This window comes from Coturnix japonica, chromosome 1 (genome assembly GCF_054131305.1).
Source record: "Coturnix japonica strain WE chromosome 1, WE-NBRP24, whole genome shotgun sequence".
NCBI lineage: Eukaryota > Metazoa > Chordata > Aves > Galliformes > Phasianidae > Coturnix > Coturnix japonica.
This window is the reverse complement of record NC_140663.1, coordinates 32,242,355-32,266,884: the sequence shown is the minus strand read 5'-3', so window position 1 is coordinate 32,266,884 and position 24,530 is coordinate 32,242,355. Positions and strand designations below refer to the sequence as shown.

Here is a 24,530-nt window from a genome sequence, read left to right as displayed (position 1 = left end):
AAGGCCATAATCAAGCTGACATTACAAAGACTCCATCTTTTCTTCAGTTTATGCAAGTAATTAAAATGCCTGTCTTGGATTTTGATACTGGTTATGTAACGTATTGGGATGATGTCAATGGAGTGCAAAATTGATTCTTCATGAAACAGAAAAGTCTTGAATGGCACACAAAACAGGTTTCAAGCAAAAAGAGCATACTTGATGAAGTACGTAAAAAAAACTCAGATTCTCTGCTCTTCAGAAGTAATATGTGGGCAGTCCTCTGTTTCCAAGCATTGAAATTTATGCAGATTGTAGCAGTGCTGAGTTCTTTTACGGTTAGACCACTAACATCTTCTGGCAGTCAGTATAAAGGAAGGGTCTGAAACAAAGGAAGTGCCCCATAATTCTGGGTTGGTGTCCAAATCCTCACCTTCCGTATAGTTTAGGGACCCCACCCCTTCTTTGTGTTTGTAAGTAAGCCACTTTGCTGTGTTGCATTTCCATTTCTTCAGACCCCACTGTTAAATCTCACAGTGTGCCCGCATGAAAAGAACTACAAATATAAGCTGAGAATAATTTATTACTAAGGTGTTCTTTCTCCTTTACATGCTCACTCTCCCTGACACCCAGCTTGACACAAACCCTTACTGTGTGTTTGAAATTGTTTAGGATGAGTGAATGCAATTCTCCATTTAGCAGAGAAGACACTACTAGCAGAGAGTACTACTACTATTTCTTTCCTACACTCCTCATGGTGGAACTACCAACTGCCCACAGTGTTCTCCTGGGGAGCACCTCAGGAGCTGGAGCTGTATGTGAATGGGATCTGCCATGCTTTTTTATAACCTGGCTTGTAAGTGTGCCTGATTAAGGGTGATCACTGGGAGATGAAAATTAGGTGCTTAAAGTCGTGCAATTGAATGTGACCTTAGCAGCAGTGTATGATCAGCTCTTGGAAAAAGTAAGAAATACCAGAAAGTTATAGAGAGGCAATCATAGGTCTGTTTAATATGACAGGTGAAACTGATGAGAGGAAAATATGGAATGTATATAGAAGAAGATGGGTTTTACTGAATAGGTTTTGTCTAAGACAGCAAATATAAAGCATATATTTATGGTGCTGGACAAAGAATTCTCCCTCATATGTTCCTGTGAGAAGAGGTGGATAAAGAAATGGGGGACAAAAAAAAAGTCTCAGTTATCACATTCAGCATCACCGATTTTATTTCTTTCATTTGTTTCAGTACCAGTTTGTGGAAAAATCAACTGGGGAAAAAAAACACACTTTGAAAACACTTGCTACAATGGCAGAGATTATTTAAGATTTTTTAGCTTCCTCTTACTGTTTGCTTTACTTGAAACATTCAGATTCCTTTAGAAAATGTTCACCTTGATAATCAGCTTTATTTTCCTCCTTTCCCTCTAGTCATTTAATTTTTGAGAGGTTTTCTTAGAGTGTTTTGTTTAATGGGAAAAAAGATCATAGAAATGGGAAACTGTAACATCCATTTAGTTAATCTTTTGTTTCTTTGTTCATGCCAGCATGAGGTTGTTCCATTTCATCATCTATTATTTTAGTTCATCTTGCTCTCAGCTAGTCAAATGAGCTCCACTACCATAGACAAAATCTAATGGTAAAGCTGGCAAAGCAAGCTTCTCTTGTTTAGCTGTAACTCAGAACAAAGGCATGGGAAAGACTGATTAGTATACAGATATCAGATGAGCCTTGCCAGCCCTCATGACCATGGCAATAGGCTACTATGTTAGCAGTCATCTCCCATGCTTTTAAGTGAGATGATACATGGCTTCTTAGCAGTGAAGAAGCAGACCAAAGCCCACTCCTTTAGTCCAGTTCTGGAGGTGGTATCTGGATGTCCAAAAGTACTCTGAGATGGCTCCTATCCATAGCCCAGGGAGGTGGTAGATGTGCCTGGAGACATTCAAGTTCAAGCTGGGCCAGGCTTTGAGCAGCCTAACGTAATTGTAGGTTTTCCTGCTCACTGCAGGGGATTTGAACTAGATGAACATTAATGATCCCTTCCAACTCAAATGATTCTATGGTTCTGTGACTGTATGACCTATCACAGCTTTTCACAGCTGATTCACCTTGATCTGGAGAAGCTGGAATTGCTGTTGTATGCAAAGCCACAATATCAGTGTTACGGCAGGAATGGGTGTGAACCCTTTCCCATGCATCTCTGATGGGTGATGCTTATGGATAATGCAGTGGGACTACGCCCTCATCCTGAGTTGTATGATACGGACCTTGTCATGCATGCCAGCCAAGGGAGTGGGTGAATGGATATTAAATAAATTCAGACTGCTGCACTGTGCATGGATGGCTTCTCTGTCTTTAGAGGAGGGCCATGAAAGATGTCCAAAATAATGACTTGTCAGCACTGCAAAAAAGGAAAAGAAGATATTGTAGAGGAGTGGGAAATGAGAGCAGTGTGGGGAATGAAGTTCTTCCAACATGCATCTTAGAGAGTATAGTGCACATTTGGTCCAACAGTGGTGGGATCCCACAAATTTGCTGCTGTGTTGCGGCCAGAAGCTGGGCAGGCTTAGCTGTACTGAGCCACAATGCTGGGGCCAGGAGTGCCCAGGGAGCCTGTAGCTCAAATTGCGGCAGGATAATGCCAGTGCATTTTCCCAGCAGTGTGTGCAGGCTAGAACCCTTTGCAAAATGGGTTTGTGATATGTCACAGATAAACGGGTGAGGACATTGTAAATGAAAGATCACTGAGATATGTAACCTGAGAACCAATTGTTGCCATTTGCTCTTTTGTAGTAAAAACTGGCACCAGTGGCCAATTTCCAGTAAAACTGTTGTCTTTCTCTGCATAATGCTGTCAAACAAAGGGTTTGAATCTGTATGTTTACATTTTATACCATATTCACTCTTCTTGAGACTTGGTTGCCTTCTGTTTGACTTGCCTGTACTGAACTTAGCTTCTGGACTTAAGTAGATACACTCATTGACAAATAGATGCCCTGCTTTAGCTGCATGCTAGCTTAGACAGAAGGCATACAGCCTTTTATTAGCTTTTATTGCTGTGTCTCCTAACTGATTGCTGTCTTTCCCAGAATTAAGATAGACGTGGCAGATTTTAGTGAAGTTTACAAACTCTTCTGTCATCATGACCCAGCCTGTTTTGCTGCGGTGTGTAGCACAGGAATCTCTTTGGATCTGAGCCCTGCATCCAGCTTCTGAGAAGCTGAGTATTTCTTCTCACAAACACAGATGGCACTGGTGGTGGTCACTTTGGGAAAGCTGGTGCTTGAATGTTGTTTAAAAAAAAGCAATAATCAAAAAAGGAAAAGAGTTTTTTACTCACCAAAATAATGACTGCTACCTCATTCTGAATTACTTTGCTGCTCAGATACTTCTCTGAATGGGAGTAGGATTGTCAGACGCCAAGAGGCCAAAATCTGGACTTTGGAAACGGCTCTAAAGCATTCACACAGCGACTGAAATCACAATACTAAAAAAATTTGAAGAATAACAAAACAGAAAACACATCAGGAAAAAAAAAAAAAAAGAATTTAAAATGCTGTAACATTGTTCTTTAATGATAAAAGTATGGACACGACTAAGAAGCCAAGCCATCAGAATCCCTAGTGTCGTGTAAATGCTTTGGGGGAGCTTCCATTCATTTTTTTCACTCACACAACTCCCTGCACAGGGCAGGGAAGAGATTAAAGGGCAAGCTGAGCAAAGTACAAAACAAACAGTTAATTAGTTTGCAAAATGACTTTGATATTTCAACTATATTCACGTTTGAATTCTTAAATGAAAAGTCTGCCACTTTTTTAACAAATAAATCATAGAAGACCTGTCGGGCATCCATGAAATGACTGTCGATAAGAAATCTGCACTCTTCAAAATGCTAAATTCCTTATTCTTTTGGGAGGGTAAGGGAGTTGTTGTAATATGACAGTGAGTCACAGATACTATTTATTCTAACAACCAGCTGGTAGTGGGGATACAAAAAGTGGATTTTAATTTAGCTTGTATGCTTTCATGTATATAGGAGAATGAGAGAAGTACATGTAAACAATTTTCAGAATTCTCTTTTAATGGTCATCAGTTATCAATATAAAAGGCAAAAATGGCATTTTTTCCATTCTAAACATTTTCTGTTTTTCAGTTTGACAGCTGTGTTGCCTGTTCTAAGGAAAAAAAAAAAACAAAAAAACTAATGCAGGATGCTCTTCTGACCCTAATCATTAGAAAGAAATTGAAGATGCATGAACTGGGCTCTGCCTCCCAGTCGTTTTAGAGTTATTATATAAAGCACCACAACTTCTTCGTTTTTATCTCACACATGGAAACATCTCTAAACTAAAGTTTCAGAATTAAGACTAAAAACCATTTTCTAAAACTTCTACAATGGTCCAGTTAGAAAACTTGCTAACTTTGGGACATTTGGGACGTATTATAGCTGTGAGGTTTCCAAAGCTATGAACCCAAACCTGGAACTTCTCATAAAAAATATGATATTGATGTTAGTATTAGCGATCTTAGAAGATTTGGAGTTAGTGTTTTCCCTTAATCCATAGTTTCTCTTTTCAGTACTAAACAGAAGAGAAAAATCCTCTGTCTGTCCAGCTGCTCAGGAAAAAGGGAATTCGTACATCATAACCTCTGGATACATTTGGTATCAGCAACTTCAGGAGTTCAAAGATCTTGAGTCAGCTGCCAAAGCCATGGGATTGTCTTTTCATCTTCTTTCCAGTCTCTGAGCTTATAGGATCACACACAATCATTAATAGTTTTGTCAGAACTGAGATAAAAAACATACAGCCAGGCACATGAAACCCAACTAGAATAAAACCCAAAGTAATCAGAGTTTTGTCTTAGAAAAAGCATGTCATCAAGGTTTTTGCTTTGTTTCACTTCAAGTTCATAGTTAAAGGAATGAAAAGACAGAAATGATGAGGGTGCCATGTACTGTCTGCATTTAGATCATGCTATAGTAGATGGAGGACAGTCGGTTATGTATGTTTTATTCCAATTATGTGTGATTATGGTAATGGTAATAGCTATATACGAACTTCAGTGAACTAAAAGCTTGAAAGCAGATAAAGACCCAAAACACACTGCTGTGTTGTGTCACACTAAAGAGGCCTTGCTGCTAGATATTTGTTTCCATTAAAAAAAAAAACAAAAAAAAAAAACAAAAAACACCCAAATCCTGATTTCCCAAGAGTGTAGGCAAGAGAATTGCTTCATACTTGGAAAATCTTGGTGGTAGTGGACAAATGGTCCAGATTGTGTTGGGACACAGGCAGTCACACAATGCAGAAACCCTACAAGAAGAGTCTTTTGTGTAAATATCTCAAATCCAGTCAAGCATATATCTTCAGAAAATATATATTTTTTCTGATATATTTCAAGTTTTCATATACCCAGGAACAGCAGAGAACTATAATTATGTTTAAAAACAACAACAAAGAAAGTACTTGCCTCTTTCTACAACATTCCCTTCTTCTGGAACATTCCCATAGTGTGTGTTCAGGCAGATTTTGCTCATCTGAGATTATCAATAACAAGTGCCTCTGAAATTAAAGGCCTGAGAAAGCTAGGATGTGAGCAGTACTGAAGTCTGTATTTGATTTTCAAAGCAAAGAGAAGGTTTACTAAGGAGAGTGAGTCAGTGGGAGTCTTTTGGCCACATCAGTTCCTGAAGAATTTGGAAGTTGCCGTATTGTCGTAGGTTTCCAGTTTCATTCTTTGTTATTATGCAAGGTTAAATAATCAGCCCCCTATAAACCACATTTAAAATTCTGAAGATAAAAAGAAGGGCAATCCTGTTTTGTTTTGATGTTTGTTTGTTTTTGACCAATGTTTTCCTGGAAAAGATCTTGATATATCAAGAACCGCTTTAAAAAGTTGTGATGGGAATTTAAGCTTTGGTAACTAAGACTTATTTGAAACATAAAACTGAAATAGCTGAAATTAGGGTTTTACAAAAGGAGCAAGGAGAGTTGGTTCTGATTCTTTGGCATTTCAAGCTTTAGGCAGGCTCTATCTAGACATTTAATAAACCGACAGAAAAAAACAAAAGTATTAAAAAGTGCTGTGCTCAAAGAGTCTGCTAGCTTTGAGGATTACTGCTGGCCTTGAGATGATGAAATAGGATGTGACTGGTACAATCATGCTGTGCATAAAAAGTTTTAACAGACATAATAGCGCCATGCTTTTCTTTTGTAATGGAAAGAATTATTTTTGGGGGTAATATTCAAAAGGGACAGATAGGACAATTTTATGGAACTCGTTATACATGCCCCTCAAAGAACAAAGAGGATGAAACAGCTCAGCTGAGTATAGTGTTCAGCTGAGCTCTTTCAGCTCCTGATGTTTCCACCTCCTTATGCATTGCCTTGTGCTTTTCCATCATCTTGGCCACTCTCTACTCTCTAACTTAATCTCAGGGAATAGAAGGGAGCAGGGCAGGGAGAGGTCAATGGAAGAAAGAAAAAGCCAAGAGAACTGTCACGGCTTTGAAATTTACTTCAGCTGTTACTTTAAGGTTGCTGAAATCATTTGTGATAAAGTAAATCCCAGTCCTTGAAGAAACGTAGCACACAGCTAAACAAAGACCAGAGTTATCTTTTTGGTGAGATGTTGTAAAATATGAAAGTTGAGAAGTTCAGTCCTACATATATGTTCCCCATCTTTTCCCTACAGTGTATAGACTACTTAGTTTAGCAGCGCTCCTATGAGACAGTCAAGTGCTATCATCCCTATTTTATAGGCATGGAACTGACACAGATAAACTGAGGGAGACTTCCTAAGGCTAGAGGCTCAGCAAAGTTATGGTCTCTCATTCCTGCTAGTAATTGCAAATGCTCACAGATTAGCACATTCCAAAATAGGTTCAGTGTTGTTGTGAGTAGTTGTTTTGTTGTTTTTTTTTAAGTACATCTTCACCCGTGGGAGAACATTGGCTCCTTTCACCACCAGATACTTACATTTCACCACATGGTGAAGCAGAAGATTCCTTCTGTTGCAAAGAAGCTCTAGAAAATCACCAATGGGGTTCAATAGCATTAGGGCAGTCTCCTTCCCCTCTCCTTCCCTCTGCTGAAGGGCTTCCACAGGCAAAGAGTTTCTGGGACTGATACTTTTTAATGGCAGAGTTGCTTTAAACCTGTATCCTATGATATTACAGCCTTCTCTTCTCTTACACCCTTCCAGCAATGACAAGTACGCATCTCACTGAACATTTAGAATATGGGATTCTAGAACTCCCTGACTCAGAAAACATCCTGTTCACTTTACTGGGCTACACATATATTTATACTGCACTGTGAATAAAATTATTATAAGGGCTATGGATGGTAATCTCATATAAGCTATAGTTCTCTAGCTGCTGATGAGACACCATACATACCTTCTATCCTCCAAATATATAGTGAATGATTAGTGAATTAATGATGTCACAGGAAAGGGTTGAAGGTAAAGAAGTAAATGCTGTGACCACTGAGGACAGTTGAAGCAGAAATGCTAAGTCACAGCCTGAAGCAGTGATTGAGCACCTGGTGGGAAAGCAGGGCCAACCCAGGGGAGCTCATGTGTGCACAATGCCTCTGAGTAACCAGAAGGAATGGATCCACCCCTTTCCTCATGTAAGGGTTGGCAGTGGAAGCAAGGAGATTCTTAGTTACCTGAGGCTTTTTAAAAGTAAGCAGATTGTTTTCTTTATTTGAATAAGTCCTCTTATGCTGTAGCTTAGGACTTTGCTACTCTGCTCTCAGTGCTGCACTTTCTATTGCATTACAACAGCCTAACCACTCTCTGTCATCTCAATAACTATATCAAATTGTGTTAGAGTTATGATATAAGGAGAATGGAATAACCTACCTTCTGAGGTTGCTATCAGAAGATAGATACAAGACTATTCTATGCCTTAACATCAGATCTGATTGGTACATCGACATTATCTTGTGATGTAATGACATCAAATCCCACTGAAGTAGCTGAGTCTTTCCCCTAGCTGAAGGCTGTAAGCCCGGAGGTTAATACATAACACAGGATTGTTAGGAATTGAAGTGTTTCTTGTGAAGAGAGGTGTTAATGAACTTTGTCCTTAATAGGCAGCTGAATGCATTCTTATATGCTTTAATCATCCATGAAGGTCATGGGATCTTTCTATAGCTGACTCACTGCCCAATAGATGTAAAATCACAGAGAATGCTGGCTGGAGGCCAGTCATCACAGATGGAGACCTTTGAGCTCGTGATGCTTCCTACAGAATTGGTCAAATCAGCCCCAAATTAACTGATCTCTTTAGAGAAACTGGTTCTTCTTCCTATGAAAAGTGTAAGTCTGTGTCCTAGCTGAGACAAACCAACTCTGCCAGTGCCTGCCCACCGTAAGTCACTTTGCCAGCTGAAGCCATGGGTGCCAGTGGAGCACTCTGGTTTCATGTCAGCCCCTTCTGTGAACAGATTGAGGGGCTCATCCTTTCTTAGTATCATTAAGGTTGGAAAGACCACTAAGATCATCTGGTGTAACCATCAACCCATCCCCATTATGCCCACTGAACCATGTTCCTCAGTGCCACGTCTTGACAGTTCTTGAGTACCTTCAGGGATGATGACTCTACCCATTAAATTATGATTCATTTAATTAAGTTTCAGTCTGGTTTCTGTTAGTTAAAAGGTGTGGTTTCAACTGTATCATAATTTTGTACTGTCTGTATTTTCTGTTATATTGGTGACTTTTCCATCTACCTAAACATGCTGTCCTTTTTCTGCCTCTTGTTCAGTTTCTGGCCTCAGCAAGTTCCTGTGGTAAAAAGCTCTATGGATTAACTGTACAGTATGAAATAAATACATTCTGATTTTCTCATATTTGAATGCCCAGGTACTTGAAAATCAGCATGTGAGGAGACCATATAGTTGTGTTAACTGTCTAGATTACCCCCAGATTTCCAATAAGTGTTACCTCTGCCTATGATTTCTTTCAGAGAGTTCATGCCAAAAATAATAATAATAGTAAATTAAATCTATCTGGTCTCACTAAAAATTAATCAAGAGTCAAAGATGTTCTTTAAGGCTGTCTAGGAAACATATGAATCTGGGCAGTGTTATGCTTATTTTTAAAAAAGATTTTCCCGTAAAATCTTCTGTGGGTTGTTGCTTTTCCTAATAATAAAAAGAATGAAACTGTGCAATGTTACATCTTGAAAAGCAGCATCCAAATATACAGAACTTCCTGAAGTAATCAGGGCTGAAGCAATCAAAGTATCCCATTCCTACAACTTGCATTTATATGGAACCAATTTAGAATACTTTTTCTCATCACCCAAATGCTCTTTGGACAAGGGCACTTAAATTTTTGCAGCCTACATATGAAATCTGGTTTGTTTTGTTTTTGGCACATTAGCATATCCTGCAGCCTTGCTGTCTCCTCATCAAAAACTGACTGACTTACCCGACAGAGTGTGTTCCAGGTCAGGACAGAGACCTGGCAGAGCAAGAGAGAGACTTGTAGAGCATTTATCAATGCTGATTCTTATAAACTCAAACACGTGCCTGCAATTTTTCCACTATTTGAGGCGATTTTCACTGTTGTAGAATAGTCAAAACTCCCCACGCAGTATTTCAGCAATTGATCTGTGACCCTAGAAATATTTAAATTTCTCAATATTTGTATTCATGTTGTGTTGCAGCAGAAATATATAATGTATGAATGTTTCAGTAGAACACAGCAGGCAGCTGCTAATACATAAGAAACATGAAAGTCCTTTAATCACCAAAAACAGTTGATTCTATTCCTGGGAGAATTTATATGAACAGCAGGTAAACTGCTTCTCAACAATTGTATCTTACCTTGCAGCCATAATTCAGAATGCAATGTGGATTTCATAGGCAGGCTTCTACTCTTGATGAAAATAATGAATGATGCAGGAAGAGTGGTAAATGGGAGAGAAGGGAAAGCTGCCTTCACCACGGGTTTGGCTTAGGGCAGTGTATCTTTGGAGGTTTGTGTTGTCGTTCTGTTTTGCTCTGGTTGTGTGATGCTGGCCTGCATAGAAGTTCACATCAGTTCATCAAATTAGTAAGGTTGGAAAAGACTGCTAAGATCATCTAGTCTGACCATCAATCCATCACTATCATGCCTCTAAACCATATTCCTCAGTGCTACATCTCCCTGTTTCTTGAACAGCTCCAGGGACTGTGACTCCATCGCTTTCCTGCACAGCCTGTGCCAATGCCTCACCACTCTCTCTGAGAAGAATTCTTTCCTAATATTCAACTTGAACCTCCCTTGGCACAATTACCCTGTCTTAAAATCCTCATGGTTACCTGCCTTTCCTCATCTGTTCTCTGCAGCACTCATCTCCTTCTCCATGTACAAGCCACTGGAGCAGGACAGTTGTTACTGGAGAGAATGTAGGGATATCCTTAACTCAAATGACTGTCATGAAGCAACAGTACTTTAAAAATTTCCTAGGATGTAAAATCATTGATTAGTTTAGGTTGAAGAATTTGGTGGTTTGTTTTTAAACTGTTGTTTATTCCTATGCTTCCAGGTTTGCTGGAGGCTTGAGAGAACACCTGTAGTTGAGGGGTCAGGAGGATTTTAAACTGGAGTAGTCAATATATGGAAAGGGATGGTGTTTCCAAGGCTCATTGCAGAAACATCACTGATGAGAAAGAAAAGATAAGAAAGGGAGGCATATCTGAACTTTTATTGTAATAGTTCACAAAAAAAGTTATTTTAAAATCTGAGTTATGCTTGGTCCTTTTCATGATATCTTCTTTTTTTCCTTTAGCATCAAAAAGTCCCTGTAGTATCTTGGTTGTGGATGGTCCTTGGTGTTTTTCTGTGCTGTATTTTCTTTTCTGAAAATCTTTCTAACCCCAGCCTTGACTTTAGCCCACCTAACCCTGACGCTTTTATCCCAGTCCCCTTCAACCATCCACCTCCTCCCCTAGGGCTCTTTTCCACTGCAAGCAGAAATCTCTCATTCTCAGCTCCCTGTTTGCTTAGATCAGATACACCTAGAAACTGTTGCTACAGTTGCAATATCCAGATCTGTAATTGCTGGGGGACCTGAGTCCTCTGGTGCATCTGCCTCTGGGCTCTGCAAATTACTCCTACCACCAGAGGTAGCAGATCCAGAAGCTTGAGCTCCTTGGGGAGTGGGCTATAAGAGGTAGTAAACACTGCTGAGGAGCAGGAGTAAATGATTGGTGCTGTCTGACTGGGATGTATGTTCCTTGCTTCTCCAAAGCAAAAGAAGTAACTGGAGTACCGCAGTAAGGCATGCCTTGTATAGCTGTGCTTATTCTTTATTTACTGCTATGCATTTACTTTACAGTGGTTAATTTCACATGTTATTGAAGGCAGTACTGGGATATATAATGGTTCTGCTTGTGCAGTTATAATCTGCAGGTGATCGGGCAGGTTTTCATTCTAGGCGTGATTCTCTTAATGAAGGCTTGCACTGTTTGTCTATTTCTCCAGCACTGCTGCTTTTGCAGTTCATCCAGTATCAATTTCTATCCTAATCCCATCTTTATGGTCTGTAGTTAACACGGTATCAAGGTATGCCATCAGAACGGCACAATAACCTTATTCCAGTTTTTTTAGTTCTAAATTTATGCTCAAACAAAACATTTTAATAATGTTTTAGAATTGTTTGACTGATGGGAATAGGTAAGACTTGAGGATTTTTGGTATTGTTTTTTTTCCCCTCTTGTAATCTGAAAAAGAGTGTATTCCTGCCTTGTTCCTGTCATTTTCCATTAGCATCCAAAGTTGGCCACAGGATGCTGAACTTGTGTCTCCAGTCTATTCCATTCCTCTTCTGTTATTAAGAGTCCAATACAAACAGGAGGCTAAGAGAACAGAGCGCTGATATGCTGCTTGCTGTAATGCAGGAGCTCACAGGGTCCTATCTGGCATTTCTGGAGGCTGTTTTTCACTGGTTCTGTTAGAAATCCCATTCCCAAAGCAGCATGTTCTGGATTGTTAGGCTTCTTCCTGACAAACTGAGACAAATGCGCTCCCCTGTGCTGCCTGATGTGGAAAAGGGCAGTCTGTGTTCCTCTTACCTACTTTTCACTGTCATTGCCAAGAAACTAAACTTCACAGCAGCATCAGCAATTAAGAAGAGAATTCCTTCAACAAATGGCAAGGCAAATAGCACCAAATTCAGGCTGGGTAGAATGAAATGGGACTCTCCTGAAGATAATGGAGTTTCACTGCATTTTATTGTCCCTGGATAAGATGGGCTGCAATCCCAGTATATTAAATTTATTAGGTGGACATTACCTTCTTTCAGCTTCTTTAATATCTTTCATCTGAAACTGGATATTTTTCTAGATGTTTCATTTCTATGTCTTTGTCAGTGAGCACTTAATGTGCTGTGTAACAGCATCTCAGTTAATGGGATCTAATGTCTACACATACTTAAGTAAATGTATTTATTTTACCCTTTCTAGTTTTGTTCAGTAACAACAGGTGGCATCACCCCTGTAACTCAGGGTCATTGGCTCAGACAAGTGTTTTCTCCTTCATTATTCCATCCTAATGGATGTCTAGTTATTCACACAACAGCCCCCTGTCTCAGCATTAGCTCTCCATTATGTTTATCCCAGGCCCCTTGGGCTGTCAGCTTTCTATGTGGAGACAGCTTCATAGCACCATCAGCAGAAGCAATGGTCAGACCTGGTGAAGGTCTGTCTCCACTCTCAGTATTCCTATGTTTAAGTGACAAAGCTGGAGAAGTTTTGTAGCCACTCAAGATGGTCTAATTCAGGAAGAAACAAGGAGACTGTTTTGAAAATGCCAAGGTAGAATGGGTCATTGAAAGTGAGGACTGCTATAGTTCTTCCAGTTAAATTAAAGCACATGAGTATGCTGAGAGCAGATCTTAATGAGGCTTGTGAAGGGCTTGAAAAATCAGCCCTACGGGGAGAGGTTGTTTAGTTTGGGGAAAAGGAGGCTGAGGGGAGACCTTATTACTCTCTTCCAGTATCTGAAAGGTGCTTACAGTGAGAGCGGGGCAAGTCTCTTCTCACTGGTGACAGGATGAGGAGAAATGGCCTCAAGTTGCACCAAGGTAAGTTTAGGTTGGACGTTAGGAAACACTTCTTTACAGAAAGGGTAGTTAAACACTGGAATAGGCTCCCCAGGGAGTTGGTTGAGTGGGTGTGTTTGGTGAGTTGGTGGCCTCTGGGTGTGTTTAAAAGCCATGGTGCTCAGGGATATGATTTAGCAGAGTTGTTAGAGTTAGGGTACTATGGTTAGGCTGAGGTTGGACTTGATGATCTTTGAGGTCTTTTCCAACCTGAGTAATTCTATGATTCTTAGCTGATATATCAAGACCTGACGATCCCATTAGTGTAAGGAGAAAAAAAAAAAAAGTGATTAAAATAAAAATAAACAATACCAATGCAAAGATCAAATTGATAGTGGAAGAAAAAAGCTGCTTATTTTCAGTTGTATGTTATAAATTATAAACACTCAAATAACAGCAGTCAAAATGCATAGTTTGGGGTTGTTTTTTTTGTTTTGGTTTGGGTGTTTTTTGTTGTTGTTGTTGTTTTCTGAGTGAAGTGATATTTCTTTCTGCTTATAGCCATGTTCATGATGTAGTGTCTGACCTATGGATATTTAATTCTTTTTATGCCGCTCTGGTTAGGAAGGAGAAATCCTTGCTTGGCTCCTCAGAGCAGTAAACTGCCCTGTAGCTTTAAGAGGAATGTTAAAATAAATCATTTTTCTAAGCTCAAGTCAACTGTCTCAGTCAGAAACTGATAAGTTCCTGAGCCAGTGCCCTGTCAGAAATGCTGTAGGCCACCTGAGACCATCCAACACATTTCCTCCCCTCTCATCTCCACTGTGTATTGTCCACAAGTGGGACATGGAAGCCAAGAAAGGGTCCCCTGAGTGCCACATGGGAGCGTTGGCCGCCATATGTCATCTGTGCAGATGTATCTGGGTCTTCTGGGAAAAAGATCTGAAGCTTAATTATTTCCTGGGTAAAATTCCATCGACTTCACAGGAAGGATTTGAACCTGAGGAAATATTTAAATTTTGTGGTAGTTCTGACACAGAAAATGTTTCAATGCCTTGGTTCATCTCAGCTAAGAATTAATAGCCTGCTCTGCCTGAGATGATGAAGTTTGGGAAATTCAATCATGTGGAATGTATCCAGAGTGCTTTCGGTTTGTTTGTTTGTTTTGTTTGATCTCAGAAATTGATAATCAAAATAGAAGGTGTGTAATTTCACTGTGTATGATCCACTCTTTACCTGCAGGGAGAAACTCTTAAGAAAAATATTCAAAGGTAATCTTCATTGTGTAGATCCAACATCTCATTCTTTAAGGGTAAATTGCTGCTCAGTGTCTTCATTGTCAATGGAGCAATTGAGTTACCTTGAGCACTGTGACTTGGCTGAGGAATTTAGCCAAAAATGTCTGGAATCTATTCTGAATCTTGTTGAGAAAAGGCAGTACTTTGCTAAAAGCAGTGTTTAAGATGCTTACATTTTTCCTTTAGGTTTGTTCCTTGTTGCAACCCAAGTAGATTGCACTGGTTTTCATTCTAGGAAAAAGGAAAAAAAAACAAAGCAAGTAGTAAGCATCCAAGAGATCAGGTATGTTTAGGACTGAATGTGTTGAGCAAGGAGTTCATTTGAACTGGTTTTGCTTTTCAGACACTGCAAATGGACATAAACAAGCTGAATATCACGTTGCTTCGGATATTTCGCCAAGGAGTGGCTGCAGCGCTGGGACTGTTACCTCAGCAAGTTCACATCAACAGACTCATTGTAAGTAGCAAAAGGCCACGTACAATAACATTTACCTGGTGATTTAGAATTCTCTTATTTATTATCATGACATCATGGGGAGCTTCAATAAAGACAGAAAGACACTTATTTTTCTGATGGATTTTTTTTTTTCCAGGAGCGCACTACAGAAAAATGGATCTCCATTACAAAATGATTTAAATTTTCTTTTGTAAAGAAACCATTCTCAGATACAGTCTAGAGAAAATGAAGTCAGATAAATCTCTTTTGTGTCTTCTTCGTAAGAAGTTTTCTTATCCCTTACTTTGCATTCCAGTGCTGTTCTACATCACATTCACCAAAAGCCACTTTTGTTTTACAGAGGTTGAATCTTGCCTAAAAGATACACGCTTCTGCTGTTTGAAGGCATCCTCACAGTTTACCATCAGACTGTCCATTAGTAAATTAAATGTCCCCTCACAATATTAATATTCATTACTTACTACTTAGAAATAGCAGCCTATACTCAATGCTAACACATCATTTTTGTAGAAGAAATTTCCTTCCTACAGTGAAGATGTTTTAAAAAACAATTTTCCCTGTATGTTTTTTGTGGATGGTTGAGAGCTTACATTCTTAATGCTGTTGTATTTTTATTTATTTTTTGAGAGTGAAGCCATGAAGCAAACAAAGAAAAACCAGTGCCATGTGTGTGTTGCTAGCATTCAATTCATGTTGCACTGGAAAAAAAAAAAGAATTATTCTACCTACAAGTCAACATTAGGGAAGAAAGCTGACAGGTTCAACATAAAAGTATTGCCTGCCTTGATAGCTTGATAGGATTGTATACATCAAAAAGGACTATAAAACTCCTTCAAATAATTTCTCTGGGATAAAGGATCACACAAGATGTATAGCAGAGAAGATGAACGGGAATGCAAAGCAGCTCTTTTCATGTTTGCCAGAATGACACTCATTCCTGACAAGTGATGCTGATTCTCCTTTGTCCCTTGTATTAACTCAAATGAAAGATGTATTCAGAGAAAACCAAAACTACATAAGGAATGTTGCAGTTTGAGATACATATTTCTACACACCTAATCCCTTAGTTGCCTTCTTGCTCTGCTCTGTGGCTATTATCTAATCAAGCAATAGAAAAGTGCTATTCATTTTCCTGCTGGCTGATAGTTTTTTTGTCTTCTCTTCTCATTTGATCTAAGGGAAGAGGTAATAGTATTTTGAACCTGCACAGAGCTCGGAATATATTAAGTACTGTTAATTAATTAGTCTTCTCAACATCTGAAGAATGCTGCTATGAGTTACTGTCTTTTTTTGATGTAGGAAGAACACAATCTTTTGCCACATTTGCTTTTAAAATCACAGGCAGAAAGTCAAAAATTCGCAGCTTAGGAGGCACCATTCTCGCTTCCTATTCTTTTACCATGAGCCAGATCTTTGCATGCAGAGTGCTGGCAAGCAAGCTGGGCACATCAAAATTCATCTCAATCAGTTGAGTTTGAGCTGCTGATGTAGGTTTCCTCCAAAGGCAATGTGGAGAAGGGTGATTGAAGAAACACAGAGTGCCTGGTTATTTTAGGATGGATTCAGTCATTCACTGGGGAAGCAGACTCTCTGCACTGACTTTGGAAGTGATTTAAATGACTGAAGTGAGGTAAGCACTCAAGTTGGGTTCGCACATCCTTTGTGGACATCAACACTAGTCTCAGACCATCACAACCAAGCAGAGGAACTCTCTGGCAATCTCTCTTTTTGATGCTCTGCTGCAGTCATTGATCCTGACATCTCTAACATAGCACCATTTGCACTGCCAGAACGACAACAACAAAATCAGGGTGCACATTAATGGAGGGGGGAAGCTGGTATGTCTAGCTTACTTTTTAAGCATCCTTTCATTTCACTGTGTTCTCCTAGGAAGTTACACTGCAGTCTACTGAAAATACTTAGTAGTTTGTTATAGTGTGTATTCACAACACGTATACCTGGGATTAGAACGCAACACCAGAATGCTATGGCATTATATTAAGCATTCTTGTTTAAGGTCTAGCACCCAAAACAGAGCTGCCCTTCAGCAGGGATCAGAACCATCAGTTAAAATACTTCCTGGGTCTTTGCCCTTGTCCCCATCTATGGCTCCTTCCCTTGTTTCACTGACTTGTCTTGTTCAGTGGTTTTAAGGCCTTGTCAGCAGTAAATGAGACAAAGCACATTTGGTCATATATAGAATTTGCATTTTCCTGCACACTGTGATGGAATTTAAGGAGTCAGGGAATATGTGTGCTCTCCTCACAGAGCTGGATGCAGTCTTTCTATTCCATGCTTTCATTTCTGGAGATATAGTTAAAATCTGAATGCAGAAGAGATTATCTAGTCTCAGACCCTTCCTATGATTCTCTTTTTTAATATTTTTATTATACTAATTATTATTATCATTATTATTTTTTCTAGGGCAGAAAGAACTGTGTGGAACTGTTTGTGTCTCCCTTGAACAGAAAGCCAGGAATTTCTGATGCACTCCCATCTGAAGAAGTTCTGCGTTCACTTAATATCAACATTTTGCATCAGAGTTTATCACAGTTTGGAATAACAGAGGTCTCCCCTGAGGTTGGTTATCGCCTTTCTAACCTGTAATTTGTTACAGATTTGGTAGATCTTAGTGCCACAGTAGTTCTTAGGCTGAGGTTCTCATGAACAAGGCTGGGAACGTACCAACTAAGATGGCATTACTACTGTACAAGAATTACACAGCTAGTCCTGCTAAGTTACTTTAAAATTACTTCTTAAGTAAAAGAATGTGGCCAGCAGGTACAAGGAGGTGATCCTCCCCCTCTACTTTGCCCTGGTCAGGCTATGTTTGGACTACTGAGTCCAGAACTGGACACAGTGAAAAGCCACAGAAATTATTAAGGGCCTGGAACATCTCCCTTGTGAGGAAAGGCTGAGTAACCTGGGTCTGTTCAGCCTGAGGAAGACTGAGTGGGGAAATCTGATAAACATTTATAAGTATCTAAAGGGAGGTGGGAGACAAATGGATGAGGCCAGGCTCTTCTCGGTGGTGTTTGCAATAGGTCAAGGAGTAATGGCCTAAAGCTTGAATATAGAAAGTTCCAGACTAACATGAAGAACTTCTATATGGTAAGAGTAATGGAGCACTGGAACAAATTGCCAAGAAATATTGTGGAGTCTCCTTCTATTCTATTCCTTCTAACCTATTGTAGGGTACCTGCTTTAGCAAGGGATTTGGGCTTGATGATCTCTTGAGGTCTCTTCTAAACCCTGCAATTCTGTGAGCTCATGTTTTTCTAGGTCTGAATCAATACTTGAGCCAGTGTTGAGCTAGTACTAGCTGTTATATTCATCTGTTTTTCTGCTGATTGGAAATGATTGTGTCATTTTAGGGGTTCTAAGCCTGTTTAAGAATCTTGAAGACATTTTCAGTATGAAAAAGGCAGCATAAAAGCAGTGTCAGTTCAGTGCAATTTTACATGACCTATAGCAACCTGACACTATGAAAATGAAGCAATTCACTGGGTTTAGCTGTTCTAATGAAAAAAAAAAAAAAAAAAAGAAGCCAAGCGATGTTGTCTGAAAGTCAAATGAGGCCTTTTTATTACCCACTTGCAACCTAGGCTAGGCTTGCTTTAGGTTATAATATCTTTTGCTACTGAGACATATGAGAGTGACGGTTATGTACTTAAGTTACAAATAACACTTCAGGTAGATGTGGGACAAGAACATCTATGAATAATAGATGAATGGAGAAATATCATCAAACTATGAAAAAATGCTGGGGAAAACAAAATAAAGCGCTGAAATCAAAATCCCATCTATAGTAGTCTGTTGTTCTCAGGTATTTGCCATTTATCTCTGAAACTAAGTGTAGAAAACCAGCGGTTATCTTATAGAAAAGGATGATTAGATGAAAATTCTATGAAAGTTCTGCTTCATTCTATAAATGAAGCAGACTCTACTTCCCTCTCTCTTTCTAATACTGCTGGAGAAACAAAAGGCTTTAATATTTCAGCTGCATGCAGATTGTACAGATAAAATCCTGTTCCTGCAAAAATCTTGCAGTTTTATGCTGTTGTTTACCCTATTATTCCTTTTCAATCTTGGTAATCTGTTTGCATGTGTAAGACTCAACAGAGAGCAGCAGCTGAAAAGCAACTAATCAACTACTCAGCTCAACCACTAACCATTTATTTACTTTTCACTCAGCTATCAGCCCTAACTAAATCATGAGTGAATGAATTGTAGTCATCCACCAACATTTCTGAATTCTTCCCAACCAGTATTACGTGTGCATTAGCAATGTATTTGTGCAGAAAGGAAGCATGACCCTCCACTTTCTAGATGGTGGCTTGGAAGTTTTAGGACTGGAATTCTTCTCCAGTATTAGTTGTAGTAGTCCAGATACGCTCAGCAGGCAGCTCAGCCCATCTCTGAGGTACCTGTCTTGTCTTTGCCCAGTTGTCCCTTCCTAACAGAGCTTAGTGTGAACTAGACTCCTACTTGCAGTGAGCCAGTGGTGGCAGAAAGAAGAAACTTTACTAAGATGTGGTAGGAAAACTGGGGTGGAGAACTGAAGCACTTTCCTAAAGTGTCAGCCCATGTGATAACATGAACAGCAAAATTCTCGGTGGATGTAGGTGCCTGAAACTGTATTTCCATTTGTTCTGGTAGTCATTAGCAAATTCAAATTGTCTGATGCATTAATCACTGATGGATTTCTTTTCAGTTACATCACTTTTCTCAAAATTCGCATCATAGTTTCTTATGCAGCTGTTAGAAGAGCAGATTTCCCGTATGTTTTTGCTGCAGGAACCACCGGAATCCTTTGCTGCCTGCTGTAGAATGGGAAAGTGTAGGCTGCCCAGGGAGGTTGTGGATGCCCCGTCCTTGGAGGTGTTCAAGACCAGGTTGGACGGGGCCCTGGGCAACCTGATCTAGTAAATGTGTATGTTTGGTGGCCCTGCCAGGCAGGGGGGTTGGAACTACATGATCCTTGAGGTCCCTTCCAACCCGGGTCATTCTGTGATTCTGTGGAAACATGAAAGTTTAATTTAAGAGAGTCGGTGCCATTTCAGGGATCCAAGCCAATGTCACTTCTTTTCCAATGGCCTATTGTAGCTGCAGCATTTATTCTTTTATTATGGTATAAAGTTTGTATCTGAAGTGGAATTTAGGGCTGTATTCTGATCCGTGGTGTCAGAGGGCAGTGAGCACACTTCCTTAAAACAAGTTGCTGCTGAACTGGTGCTTCTTGATGGGACTAAATCCAAACACCTATGCAGTCTGTGTCATTACATTCTGAGAATCCCAATGCCTTAAAATTGTGTTGAGAGATTAGAAAGAAAATACTATTGAATTTCAGAGCTTAGTAGAATAGAACTTTGAAGTGGTTTTGGATGAAGGAATAACTGAAGTTAATGGTCTGTAAAGTAAGTTTTACTGTGTTGTCAGAGATCAACTAACTGCTAGCTGGGAGTTGTAGACTAAGGAGAAATCTCCATGAAAGAATGTATTCCAAAATTATGCAATCCCAAAATGTACAATTATGGCAGCCTTCCACAAGCTTCTATTGTTTGCTTTTGAAGTGTGTGATATTAACTGCTGCTTGAGAAGAAATCAAAGGAAGCAGTCATGCACTTTAAAGCATACAGAAGCCATAAGTCAGTGAGTTGACTGGCAAACAGAGGAGAGCCCTGCAGGCTGACAGCTTTTCCATGAAATCACACTTCATCGCACACACGTGTAAGGGCTGAATGCAGAAATGGAGAGAATCATCATGAAACTGAAAGGTGACCTTGGCAATAGCTTAGTACAGCACAGCTGGAGTGTTTGAGGAGGCTTCGTCATAGGGCATGGTAAGAGTTCAAAGAGGTCACTGGTGTTCCTGTGTAGTTTCTCTGTAGGGAAGTGATTTCTCAGCAGTCTTTCCTAAACCTTCCTTAGTTAACACAGTTAAAATAGCCGAAAAATTAAAGCAACCCAGTATGAACTTCGGTGAACCCTATATGATCTTAAATTTGATCTCCAGCTCTACAGAACCTTTCCTCTGGTGTCTGAACTGTGATGTGCCAGTCTTTCATTCCTGTTTCAGCCTAAGGAAGTAGTTGAGGTTAAATGACCCAAGTTAAGCATTCACCTTTTTTTCCAGAGAAGGATTAACTTTCTTGGCAGCTCCTGAAATCTTGACAGGATCTTTCAGTTCCTGATTTTGCAGTGATTGCTTCAGGCTGGTGTCTCTCTTGCTGGCTGCCCATTTCACTTGTTTGTAGAAATAACCTGCTAGGTATGGACTGTCTAGAATACAAAATGCTTTTTTCCCCACCTTATGTGTTGAGTTATGAACCAGGCTAATTCTGCCTAAATCATTCACCTGACTGTGGAGACTGCTTATGGAATGGAGTCAGACAGTAAGGATTATGGACATGATAGTGAACATGGTGTCCATCCTCCCTGTAGCCAGGCTTGATTTGGAACCAGATAGGGCCTATGCCACTGGTGCTCCCCTGTGCTCTTGTATTCCTTGTGCCTTTACCAGTTGTGCCTTTTGGTTGCTCAGCTTGAGCTTTTCTTCCTATCTTCTCTTTTGCTTTTCCCTCAGCACTTAGCTGTCCTGTGAGCTTGTTTCCTGGGTGTTAGCAATTTGCAGTGCGTGTGGCAACTGCTGTCCCTCTTATCAGATCTCTCAGGCCCAAGAGCAAAGTTCTGACTTAGCAGTGCTAACATTTCAGAAAGCAATTTCTTATCATGGAAGTGAAATGACTCAGTTGCTGGAGGTCACTGCCTCTTCTGTCTCTGGGGAGCAGCTGAAGGAAGGATTCTGCTCTCCTGAAGGCTGCTCAGTTAGACCAGGAGATTAGTGACACTAATGAATCTTGGTTAATTGAAATACTTTATCCATTACAGTTCTTTTCCTGTACTTCAGCAGGTAAAGGATTTCTGTGCTGATCCCCAGTGCTGTGACTTTCAAGAAAAACTCTCTACTTATGATGCTGAAAGCAGCCCAATTCTGCTTATACATATGCATTTTTATTTTTAGCAAGCAATTCTCTGTGAATTTACCATGCTGTCCAATACTTCTCTTTGCACTTGCATCTTGTGACAGTGTGATCTCTGAATTTCCTGCATTAGCATTATCCTGCCAGTTTTTAAAATGAGCAGGCCACAAATCTGCACTGAAAGGAGAATGTGTACATGGGTGCAGCATTCAGCCCAGTATTTGTTTGCATTCCCTCTTCCCCAGGACACTCTCTCCTCCTTCTCAGCAAGCCTTACCAGATGAGTCCAGTTGCGTCAGGGCAGAGCTGAATTTGGGGAACTCGTGAACCCAAGGATCCTGCTTGATTTGTTGATGTCCAAAAGAGTGAACTGTCTATCCTAAGTCCCGAAGGGTCCCTGCAGTAGTGCAGGTCCAGCAAGCAGCCAGTCATCCCTGAACAAACTCTTCCCTATGTGGTAACAGGGCAACTCAGCCCCAGCATATTGTCCCTGGGAGGAAGGAGGGCCAGCATGCCAAGAGAAGGAAGCTCGTTAGTTAACAAAAACTATAATTAAAGCCATTGGGGGATTTCAAGGCCAGGTTGAATGGGGCCATGGGCAGCCTAATCTAGTGGGTGGCAGCCCTGCCCACAGCAGGGGGTTTGAGCTTGATGTTCTTTAAGGTCCCTTCCAATGCAAGCCATTCTGTGAATTTCAGTGAAGGGGAAACATGCAGACCTTGAACATGCCAAGTGGAAACAGGACTTAAGATATGTGTTCTTCCCTCGGTACTGTACTGAATGTGCAGTTAAAGAGAGGAAAAAAATATGAATGGAGGTGAGGAGAGCAATGTCTTCTTATCTTCTGTCAAGGATCCAAGTAGCAGAAGGTTCCAGTTCCTGAAAGAGAGCATACTTTCCTATAAATAACATATTGCAGTTGGGCTGAGAGCGTACATACCCTGTTTCTGCTACCAAATACATTTAGAAACATAGTGAAATTCTGAGTATTTAATAGCTCAGGCCACTACAGTAAAGCCACAAATACATGCTTGTGCAATTATTATTGTTTCATAATCTCCGTGAGTTCCCCAGGAGTTCTTCAAATTTGAGTGTGCATAGAAGTGTAGGGTCAGCAGGAACCCAGAGATAATGAGATTACTGGAGGCGCATTCAGAATTACTGCTAGTAGAATTCTGAAAGTACTTTCAGCGTAATGGGAGTTTTGCTGTGCATGTAACATCCGTGCAGGTGTCTGTTGTAAAGGCAGCAGCAGCAGGGCGCCTGGGCTCCCGGGTGAGCAGCGAGTCACCTGCTGTCACTGTGTAAAGTGCAAACAGGTCAGAGGCTGGCGTGTGGGCGGTGGGGCAGGAGATAAGAGGTGGGAGAAAAGGGCATCATGAGTTGTTTCCTCAGCCCACGCTGAAGCTCTGCCCTTTCCCCTGGTCGGCCAGGTAGTTTCCAAGGAAGAGCACCAGCCTCGTTAGCTTAAACCTCAAAGCAAGGCTTTGCTGGTGTGGGAGCTGCAGTTACAGAGAAGATCTCAGATCACCTGACGTGGCACCAGGGCCACACACGGGCAGGGTGCTGGGCTGGGGCAGAGGCTCAGAGTAAGTGCCATCAGCTCAGGAACATGAGTTGCAGCTGCTGGAGATGGGGTTTGGTGCCTGACAGGAGCTATTTCATTTGCCTGTGCTACTGCGTAACTTTTTTTTTCTCTCTTCCTCTTTCTTTTTTATTTCTTAATAAAGAAAAATGTTTTGCAAGGCCAACGGGAAGCAGACAAAATCTGGAGCAAAGAAGGATTTTACGCGGTTGTCATATTTCTCAGCATCTTTGTTATTCTAGTAACGTGTTTAATGGTAAGTTTTGCTTTCTTACCTTTTCTTTCTTTTTTTTTTAATTATTATTATTTTTTGCTGTTCCTTGCTTCATACTTTTCTCAGCGTGGAGGACAGAGTCACATTCTTTATATGAGACGTGTTTCCTCAGAGCTGTTAAACTAAGCTGTCATCGTGCTGTGAAGCCAAAGTCTGAAGAAATACATTTCTTGAAGTGTTTTTAGTCCAGCTGAAGAATGTACCTAGGAGGAAGCTGAAGAAGTAAATCATGCTCTCTAAGCCTGCAGGGTGACTCTGGAGTGATCTAAATGATGACTCCTCAGCCTTCTTACTAAGGTCCCAGATCACTGAAGCTGTGTTAGCCTACTGTTCCAGTTAATAGATTATGGAAAAAAATAATACTATGATCATATACTGTTAGCAGTGTTCAGCTATTAGGAAGAGAGAAAGCGTGAGTCTGTGTTCATATATTGAATATAAATATTCTAAACTGAAGTAACAGATAAATACATAAAGTAGTGATAGGGCTCTTGAACAACAGAGACGTTTCACTGTGAGTTTGGTGGCCATGTTTCTGGTTGTTGGAAGTATTTACAGTGCTAAATGTGAGGTATGAGAAGGTCATGCACACTAGGAACAAGGCTTGACCGCCATCCACTTTCCCATGACATTCTGCGTTTCTCCTATGTTACATTTCACATAGTGTATGTCTCCCATGGTGCATAAACATATGGTTTACTGAATCCCGTGGAAATTCTCAGCATTCATGAATTCATAGTACCTTGGAGTCTTAATTATTTTGTTTGCAGGCATGTTCAATGTTTAATTTAATCTAGGCAGATTTCCCACTTATAACCTTAGAAGGAACATTTTATCTGAAGGTTTAAATGTTCAAATTTATAACAAAATATTATTCAAACTTACAAAGTCTCCTGCAAAAATTGTTC

At 40.2% G+C, this 24,530-nt stretch overlaps 1 protein-coding gene across 3 annotated transcripts in view; it reads left to right on the top strand.

The window, feature by feature from the left end:
• PTPRR (protein tyrosine phosphatase receptor type R) overlaps window positions 1-24,530 on the top strand; it is a 139,353-nt gene that overhangs the window by 57,955 nt on the left and 56,868 nt on the right. For 2 of the 3 annotated variants that reach the window (XM_015855940.3, XM_085536816.1), the window contains 3 exons: window positions 14,667-14,780; window positions 17,205-17,360; window positions 23,494-23,604. In XM_015855940.3, coding sequence (XP_015711426.1) covers window positions 14,667-14,780; window positions 17,205-17,360; window positions 23,494-23,604 — 381 coding nt within the window. Of the gene's footprint in view, window positions 1-14,666; window positions 14,781-17,204; window positions 17,361-23,229; window positions 23,353-23,493; window positions 23,605-24,530 lie in introns of those variants that run through there. The other variant, XM_015855949.3, reaches the window with a different exon arrangement.